Genomic DNA, 9,792 nt, shown 5'->3' with positions numbered 1-9,792 from the left:
CAGATAACTTGTTCAAACAAACTAGAAACATAGCAATGCAAAAAGTCATCCGTCCATTCAACAGGTCAAAAGTTAATAAGTTTTTTTAAGTACAAAAATGCCAACAACTCTATAACAACTCCCACAACTCAGATAAGCGTCAAACTTATTTATTTACAACTAGAAGGAAACAATCGAGAAGAAAACACACCAACAATCAGAAAGGAAGCTCATGAAGCCTTTGCAACTGGGAAATGCAACTCTGTGACAGATTTCTTTCGGAAACTGCTACCGCAGAATGAATCCGGGGGGCTGCCAATATCATAATCCATGGCACCAGCCTGCAGCCCACTAGAATGAGCAGTAATTTCATCCTCCAGACAGTGAAAGCGATTACAACTCATTATGTCCTTATCCTCTAGAGGATAATAACTCCTCCTGGTACTTCCACCATGTTTGCGACCTTGTTTCTTGTCTTTACCTTTGCTTCCACGTGAAGATTTGCCATTACTTTTCTGCTTGCTCTTTCCATTCTTCCTGTGGTCACTCCTGTGGCGTTGCCCCTTGATTGGCACATGCGAAGCTGCTGTTGGGATAGGGTCATACACATCGGGAGCCCATGTCACAGACAGCTTCTTGGGTGGCTTGCCTTGTTTCTCACGGCTACCTTTAATGGCAGATACAAGCTTCAAAGCTGTCTGAGAATTAAAAAAAAAAAAAAGAAAGGGAAAAACACAACTGTTAACCAACAATATGATAAGAAAATAACTTAATAGCTCAACGCTGAAAAAATCCCAACACAGAGTCTCCCCTGTGTATGAGAGGGAATTTATATGCTCCAACTGCTGTTCCAAAATACTGTTGCTTCAGCTTTATAACAGAGTCGAGAGCCATGTGCAAATAACAGATAGAGAGTTACAAGGCACCGCAAAACATATGCTGAAAAAAAAAGATATACAACCTCTGTCCCAATTTATGTGACACATTTTCCATTTTAGGTCGTCTCAAAAAGAATACCACCTTTCTACAGTTGAAGACAATGTTACCTTAAAGTTCTCCTTTTACCATGGTAAAGGAGTTGTTTAGACCACAGATTTCAAAAGTTATCTTCTTAAGCCTTGCACCAAGTCAACCCGTGCCACATAAATCGGGACGGGGCGAGTACTAAGGAAATTATGGCTCATTATATTGACAAAACAATAGCCCAAACAGATGAGAACTGATAAATCCTATAGCAACCTACCACCAAAAGGGGTAAAGGTGAACAAATAAGCAATAGTTATAAAGGTATGGCTGAAGGAAACAGCAGACTTCATATGCCCATGGCTCGAATATCCTCCTACAAGTTATTCAAGACATAATAGATATCCCCCATCCCTCAAAACTGTGAAAAGAAACTAAACATGACACATAAACCATTAACACTTCCCACTAGTAATGCTCATGTTGTGATTCGTGAACTGAGGCCAGAATGCATACAGCTAAGCAGACAAAAGTACATTTTCCTAAATAACATAGGATATCTTGGACTAGGTCTTTTTTATATGTAAGAAATCCTTTATCGTTAAAATGAATATGCTTCAAAATTGGCAATACAAGTGTAAGCAGACAACAACAATACATTGTTTATATAACAAAAGATATGTTCAAGTGAACTAAAACTTCATTTAGAACAAGAGTCAAAAAACCTTCTACGTCTTTTTTATATGTAAGAAACCCGTCATCGTTAAAATGATTATGCTAGAAAACTAACATTAAATGTCTCAGGACACAAAACTCACAGGTGAAGATATGGAACGTGAATAAGGCAAGTCAGTTGATTTAGCATCAGCCTCCTGCTCCTTCTCATGAACCAACTCAGCAGGGGGAGTGCTCATAGAAGAGCATGGAAATTCTGAGGACTTGATCAAGCATTTCTCTGAGTCCGTACTGCCAGTGTCAGCATCATTTGCATGCATATCTTCAGTTCCATCTTCCTCCAATGTGTTGGAATGTTCCTTGTAAATCAAGTCTTCACCATCCTTAATACTCAGAGATTCAGTGAAATGGTACCCAAGATCACTAACAAAAGGACCTCCTGGATAGCAAGAAGCGGAACCAAGAGTCTCCTTTGATGACTCACAAAAGCAACTTAAACTTTCAGAGTCACACTTGTAAGTAGCAGAACAAACGGCCATCAATTAAAGAGAGCAGCAAAAATCTGCACAAACATGCACACGTGGTCTCAGCACAAACAAGAAGCAACATTTGTTAGAAAAGAAAAAAGACGTTACAGTTATACAACTGAACTTCGTGGATAATTAATTGCACTTTGAACTTAACCAGTCATCTCAAAGTTATCAATGAATATTTTATCCTTCAAGTTATAATCCATCTATCACGACAAAGAAGCAATTCTAAAGTCAAAGAAAAGCGTATTGATTCTCATAACATTAGTAAATAGGGATTCTGCACATCACACAAATTACTTCCAAATAGGAAGGTATGGGGTCAAGGACAAGGGTAATAGGTAGCCGAGTGCTGTTGCACTGTTATGTGGGAGAGGCAGGGGGCGAGTCTCCTCTTAGTATTTGTATCATATCTTATTCTTCAATTCTCACTACTACATATTCTTAGTTTGCATTGTTCATCTAGCTTTTTTTTTTTTGCCGTCAATTTCCTTTCAATCCTGCTTTGCTTACATACTTTTTAAACCAAGTATTTATCGGAAACAACCTCTTTACCCCACAAGAATAAGGGTTAAGTATATATGCATCCTACGCCATCCCCCGAGACCCTACTTGTGGTATTAACAATATATCTTTCAGGCAAATATTGCACCCTGCCTATAAGTAATGCCTTAAAAGCTTAAGTACGAATTTCCAATCACCACAACAAGTACATCATTACAAGAATTAGCAATCACAGAATCCAAACGTTACTACAACTGTTCAATTTTGAACTTTATGCATTATCTAGACATAGATCGAAGCAAGATAAATTATTTTTACCCTAAACAGATGTTATGTAATTTATATTAACAACCTGATCCTATAATTGCAAAAATCAATCAAATCACAAATCATTACCTTTCAGTATGTCGATGTATAGCAAAATCACGCAAACTTCCACCAGATTCGACTACAACTACTCGGAAAAAGATGTGAAACAGCTGAAAAATCCCCTCGAAAGAAACAGAAAACCAGCAAGATCACAACTGAAACAGCAACAACAGAAGAAAAAGAAAACAGACGAAGATGAAATTAAACGTTAACTAAAACTATTACGCCAAGGCTTCAAACGATGAGAACACAAAACTCCATAGAAAGAAGCAGCTTGAGGTAAAGTCAACAGATCAAATAGAAAAGGCGACACCGAATGCATCGTAAAGATGCGATGCCCTTCGATTTCCCACCGCCACCAAAACCAAAATCCCTAATTCCCCTCCCAAAAAAAAAAAACTCAACTCGATTCAGCTCCACACCACAAAATCTCAAAGTACAGTGATCGAAACAATGGATGAAGAAGATTGAATTGCTCGAATTTCAAAGAAGCATAACCAGAAAACGAGTAAATCGGATCATTATTATAGCCCTAAATTACCATCGATTTCAACGGAAGACCAAAACACGAAATTGGGGGAATATGTGAGAAAGAGACTAATATTTATATTTATAGGGTACTCCTTCCTTTATGGTGTATTAGAAAATTTAAAAAATTATAATATATTTTTTATTTTAAAATTAATTAATTAATTTTTTTTTTAGTAAAAGACGTTAAAGATAAAAGGATAAAAATGTTTTTAAAAAGTAATATTACCTAGAAAAAATCTCATTGTGGCTAGAAAGATTTTTTCAAAAAGATTGTTTGTTAGCGAGATATTTTCAATTAACATGTGCTATCGTGCGGTGGTGTAACTTGAGTTATGTAGTGTGTGATTCAAATTTAATTGGAGATCTATATAGGCATCCGAATGAGTTTTGCAGTATGTGTTTCAGGTTTAGTTGGTCTCGTGGGCTCTGAATATTGAATAAAAAGTTATATTTAATTGGAGCATCAATATGGACTCCAAACATCGGGCGAAAAAATCAAATGAAATATGTATAAAAAAAATTAAATTTATTTTTTAATTAAAAGTATGTTTAGTTTAAACGATGAGATAATTAATTTTGGATAGAATAATGGGATACTTTATTTTGAGTATAGTTATTTCGCGATTGTAATATTACTTTTTCCTAGATAACAATTTTATATTTTGGAATAATTAATTCATGAATAGCTTGTTGCCCAAGTAAACAAGTTTAGTTTCTAATTTATCTTTATTAAACCATAGTTGTTTCTCCAATATATTTTACAAACAAGTGAATTAATTATAGAGTTTTCCAATGTTAATATAATACTCACTTTTTTTATATCATATTTGAACTTGATATATTTATTAATAAAATAATACTTCATTCGTCTCATTTTATGTGATAATATTTGAACGGATCCGAAGTTTAAGAACTAAGTGAAATCTTTAAATTGTTTACCAAATTCATTGTCAAAAAGTAAACTCACATGTAGGATACGTGTGTCTATATGTTTAATTTTATATAAGTTTAAATGTATACTTGTATACATCCAAAGTTAAAGATCATAGTTGTCAACTGACGCAAAGTTAAAGGTCATATTTATGTATTATGCTATTATTTTATCACATTATTTCTATTTTTAATATTAGTGTTGAAAAATAATAAATGCTAAACGTAAATATATGTGAAAACAATTATATTTTCTTGATAGATTAAGCTAGCGTTTGACCATAGATTTCCAAACATTCTTGGCAAATATTATTCGGGTGAAATTTCACCTTGTGCTTGATCATAGTATGTGAGAAACATATTTCATTTTTTTTAGAAATATATAATTTATAACTTATAAAAACTATAAGAACTAACCATAAGTTCGTATTACAAGTCAATTGCTCTTCGTTGCAAAAAATAACAAATAGTATCCATAACACTAGAGAAACTTGATAGTTTGGAGTGAGTGAGACAAAACATCATTCCACACATCGTGAAGTATACAAAACACATGACTTTGTTATCCTGATCTGATTGTTCATTATTTTCATCAATAACCATACCATCACTTTCATATTCATCGAATATTTCATCACTATTTTGGTGTTCAAGTAAAAAAATTATGTAATATAACCCAAAAAAAACTGTAGGGGGTGTTTTATAAAAAATAAAAATTTGGTGTAAAATTTTAATTTTTAAAAGATCTCAAATAATGAGATTTGAACCAAATACTAAAAAAAATAGTATTTAGAAATTTGAATATTTATCAAATAATAACAAATTGTATAGATAAACGCTATTTGCCAATTTTTTTCTCAAATATCACTTTGAGAAATCTATAGCTAAATGGGCCTAAAAATAATAAATAACAAATAGTAATCCTTTTATTTATCACTAATAGGTAAAGTTAACATACAAGTAAAGAGAAATAAATAAACATTGTCTTATTTCGATGAATATATATTATCAGTCAAATATAATATAAAGTTCATCTCAAATTATAATTTCACAATAATTAGTCTATCAGTAGAATATTAATGTGTCAATGAATATGACATAGCTAATCCTGTTCGTACACGTGTAAGTATAGTGAGATTTCATTTTCTCAGATGCAGATATTTATGGAACTTGGGCTGGGCTTCACTATATTCTTCATTGAATTTTATGCTAATGAGTATATGAAATGAAAGAAAAATATTGTAATATTAAATATGTTGGGAACTTGGGATCGGTTTGAGATTATAATCAAAGGTGGATCCACGATTTAAAGATTTAAGTATTAGTATATACAGAGAGATTGATTAATTTTCACGATTTAAAGATTTAAGTATTAATATATATAGAGAGATTGACTGATTTCCACGATTTAAAGATTTAAGTACTAATATATACAGAGTGATTGACTAATTTGATATAAACACTAAATGTAAGTATATATAGAGAGATTGAATAACTAGTTGAGACTTGAGACTTCAATGAGGGCTCTAAACCCAAAAAAAAGACTACATCATTAACCTTAAGCAAAAATTTCATCAAGCATGTTTAGAATTTGATAGAGTAAATTTGTTTTGCCAAGTAAATTCTAGCTTATATACTTCATAAAATCTGTTATATACACACTCTTCGACGGATTGAGGGTACGCCATTAATTGTCATGTCACTAATTTTGGTCAAGGTCGAGATTATAAGGATCACACTAGTCCTCGATCAAATCAAGAATTGGCTAGGATAGGACAGGGAAGCAGGAAGCTTAGGCCCTCGAGAATCCATGTACTACCCACAAGAGAGCATTCCAACTCCCAAAAATTCAACTAAAAATTGCTATATTCCCATCGCTAACCTTATTTTGTTCATGACAGTCCTCGACTCGACGGGGAATCGGTTGGGGCTGGAACAGGGAAGTAGGAAGCTTATGTCCTCGAGAACCCATGTACTATCACTAGAGAGCATTCCAACTCTCCAAAATCCAACTAAAAGATACCTATATTTCCATCACTAACCTTATTTATTTCGTGACAGTCCTCGATCCAGGGGAGGATTGGCTGAAACAAGAAAGCAAGAAGCTTATGCCCTCGAGAATCCATATTCTACCACAGAAGAGCATTCCAACTCCCCAAAATCCAACTAAAAGATACCTATATTCCCATCACTAACCTTATTTATTTCGTGACAGTCCTTGATTCAACGGAGGATTGGCTGGAATTCGAAAGCAAGAAGTTTATGCCCTCGAGAATCCATATTCTACCATAGAAGAGCATTCCAACTCCCCAAAATCCAACTAAAAGATACCTATATTCTCATCACTAACCGTATTTGTTTCGTGACAGTCCTCGATTCAACGGAGGGTTGGCTGGAACAAGAAAGCAAGAAGCTTATGCCCTCGAGAATCCATATTCTACCACAGTAGAGCATTCCAACTCCCCAAAATCCAACTAAAAGATACATATTTTCATGACAGTCCTCAATTCAACGGAGAATTGGCTGAAACAAGAAAACAAGAAGCTTATGCCCTCGAGAATCCATATTCTACCACATGAGAGCATTCCAACTCCCCAAAACCCAACTATAAAAAATAACTATAATTCCATCAATAACCTTATTTGGTTTGTCACAGTCCTCGATTCAAGGGGGATTGGCTGGAACATGGAAACAAGAAGCTTATGCCCTCAAGAACCCATGGACTACCACAGGATAGCAATTCAACTCTCCAAAACCCAACTAAAAGATAGCTATATCCCCATCACTAATCTTCTTTAGTTCATGACGATCCTCAATTCAACGCGAGATTGGCTAGGACAGAGAGCAAGAAGCTTAGGCCCAAGAGAACCCATGTATGAGGGATTGGCTAGGCCAGGAGAACAAGAAGCTTAGGCCCTCGAGAACCCATGTACGAGGGATTGGCTAGGCCAAGAGAGCAAGAAGCTTAGGCCCTCGAAAACCCATGTACTACTACCTACCACAAGAGAGCATTTCAACTCCCCAAAATCCAACAAAAAGATAGCTATATATATTCCCATAACTAATCTTATTTAATTCATGACAATCCTCGATTCAACGGGGATTAGCTGGAACAGGAAACTTATGCCCTCAAGCCCATCACTAATCAATTTTCAGACTGTGTGACTGATTAACTAAGAAATGACACTATGACAGTAAAAACAAGAACTTTTGTCAACTACTCAACTACCATCAATCCACAGGCATCACAGGACCAAAACTTCACTACAGAAACAAGAAATTTCCTTCACTTATAACCATTGAAGTGATATTTGATAAAACTGCAAATGATTTGTTTTACAAAACATAAAACAAGTACATTGTTCCTAAGGCTTATAAGCCCCCTACACAACAAGCAGAAATTAGATACCAAACCTACATACATTAACAGATTTATTTGAACCAAACACAAGTTCATAAAATCCTAAAATCATGCAACTTTGGTAGAGTGTTGTTCTTCACAAATTTAAGCCTTTCGTGGTGATTTGGTAGCCTTAGATGGTGATTTAGCAGGTTCTTTTCCAACTTTATCAGATTTCTTAGGCAGAAGAATTGGATTGATGTTAGGAAGAACACCTCCATGAGCAATGGTTACACCAGATAGAAGCTTTCCAAGTTCTTCATCATTCCTCACAGCTAACAAAACATGCCTTGGTATTATTCTGTTCTTCTTGTTATCTCTCGCTGCATTTCCAGCCAATTCCAAAACCTACCCACACAGAAGACAATTTCAAAAATTTATCATCAAACATGAGCTAAAGGTAAAATTTTCCAGATCCCACACTTGACCTACAAAATAACCCTAAACCCCAGATACAAAAAAAAAATTCAATTTTTAGCTAACAAACAAACCCCATATACTAAAAATTCAATTTTTTAGCCAACAAACAAACCCCAGACACTAAAAATTCAAGAGTTAGGGAAATATACCTCAGCAGCAAGGTACTCAAGCACAGCAGCAAGATAAACAGGTGCACCACTTCCAACTCGTTCAGAATAACGACCCTTTTTCAAATACCTACCAATTCTACCCACCGGAAACTGTAATCCAGCCTTAACAGATCTTGTAACTGCCTTCTTCTTTGGACCACCACCTTTTCTTCCTCCAGCACCCTTCTTCTCCATTTTCTACCTCAAAAAAATTGAACCCCAAATGATGAATTTCAATGAATTACTTGTATTGCTTTCGTTTTGAATTGATTTATGATATGAATTTGAGTTACAGTGAGCTGACATTTTATATCTGAGGTTTGTGCTTGAAGAAATGGACTTTCTTGGGTGAAGAGTAATTTGAGCCGTACGATTTTGGGTCAAATCTACGGCTGTGAGATGAGAATGTACACGATCCGTGTGATTATGAATTGACCAATGAGAGATGAACACGTGTGATTTCTAATTTTTTAATTTTTATGTTAAGAAATTTGTTGAGTGATGTTGACAGACTGGATAAGCCTAAAGATTTTAGGTGAATTTTTTATTTTTTTTTTGTATAAAAAAATTAAAGGACTCACAAAAAATATATATTGTAATATAGTATATACCACAAAATCAATCAAACTGATAAATCAAGTCTATTTTAATTTAACAAATTGAAAATTGATTTAAAATAATTTGATTTTTTTTTCAAAAAAAATAATGAAATCAAACTTATTGCTGTGTACTCCCTTCGTCAGGAAATGTTTATCATGTTGTGCTTATCGAAAGTCAATTTGACTTATTTTTAAAGGTAAATTAGATCACATTAATTCGATATTTTAAACAAAAAAATTAGATATTCAAAAACTATATGAAAAGTACTATAAATTACAAAAAAAATTCATATTAATATGATGAAAAAATGAATCTTAAAATGTTAGTCAAAGTTTTTATAGTTTTGACTCTAAAAATAGAAACCATGACAAACAATACCGGACGGAGGGAGTATATACAAGAATAACTACATATTCGATACGAAAAAGGTAAAAATACCCTTAAACTATCTGAAATAATTCATATTTATCCTTACATTATATTTTCAGCTCAAAACTATCCTTACCGTCAAACTATAAGGAAAGTTGTTAAATACCATGTGGATGCTACGTTGTTCGTCAATGGAGTTCCGCCACATAGACTAAAAGGAAAATGGTCAAAACTATCCTTAAACTATCCGAAATAGCTCATATGTACCCTTAAATTATATTTCGGCTCAAAACTACCTTTCCGTCAAACTATTGTGTCAAAAATGTCTTCTTATGTGACTGTAAAACCCTATTGGCGTGCAATGTGACATTCA

At 34.1% G+C, this 9,792-nt stretch overlaps 2 protein-coding genes across 2 annotated transcripts; both read right to left on the bottom strand.

The window, feature by feature from the left end:
* Positions 1–30: 30 nt before the first annotated feature.
* On the bottom strand, positions 31–3,800 carry LOC101265360 (uncharacterized). The gene is made up of 3 exons (XM_004246416.5): positions 3,048–3,800; positions 1,761–2,179; positions 31–677 (listed from the first exon to the last, which is right to left on the bottom strand). Exons 2-3 carry the CDS (start codon positions 2,154–2,156, stop codon positions 210–212), a joined length of 864 nt encoding a protein of 287 aa, XP_004246464.1. The 5' UTR covers positions 2,157–2,179; positions 3,048–3,800; the 3' UTR covers positions 31–209.
* Positions 3,801–7,761: 3,961 nt separating this feature from the next.
* Positions 7,762–8,807, bottom strand: LOC101265669 (histone H2A). The gene is made up of 2 exons (XM_004246417.5): positions 8,451–8,807; positions 7,762–8,229 (listed from the first exon to the last, which is right to left on the bottom strand). Exons 1-2 carry the CDS (start codon positions 8,643–8,645, stop codon positions 7,987–7,989), a joined length of 438 nt encoding a protein of 145 aa, XP_004246465.1. The 5' UTR covers positions 8,646–8,807; the 3' UTR covers positions 7,762–7,986.
* Between the last annotated feature and the right edge of the window lie 985 nt (positions 8,808–9,792).

Source organism: Solanum lycopersicum, chromosome 9 (genome assembly GCF_036512215.1).
Source record: "Solanum lycopersicum chromosome 9, SLM_r2.1".
NCBI classification, from domain to species: domain Eukaryota; kingdom Viridiplantae; phylum Streptophyta; class Magnoliopsida; order Solanales; family Solanaceae; genus Solanum; species Solanum lycopersicum.
The sequence above is the reverse complement of the archived record's forward strand: the minus strand, read 5'-3'. Positions and strand labels throughout refer to the sequence as shown.

Coding starts and splice junctions, on each gene's coding strand:
- LOC101265360 (XM_004246416.5), bottom strand. CDS start 2,156: ATGGCCGTTTGTTCTGCTACTTACAAGTGTGACTCTGAAAGTTTAAGT. Junction 678..1,760: donor CACGTTCCATATCTTCACCT/GTGAGTTTTGTG, acceptor TTTAATTCTCAG/ACAGCTTTGAAGCTTGTATC.
- LOC101265669 (XM_004246417.5), bottom strand. CDS start 8,645: ATGGAGAAGAAGGGTGCTGGAGGAAGAAAAGGTGGTGGTCCAAAGAAG. Junction 8,230..8,450: donor TTGAGTACCTTGCTGCTGAG/GTATATTTCCCT, acceptor CTGTGTGGGTAG/GTTTTGGAATTGGCTGGAAA.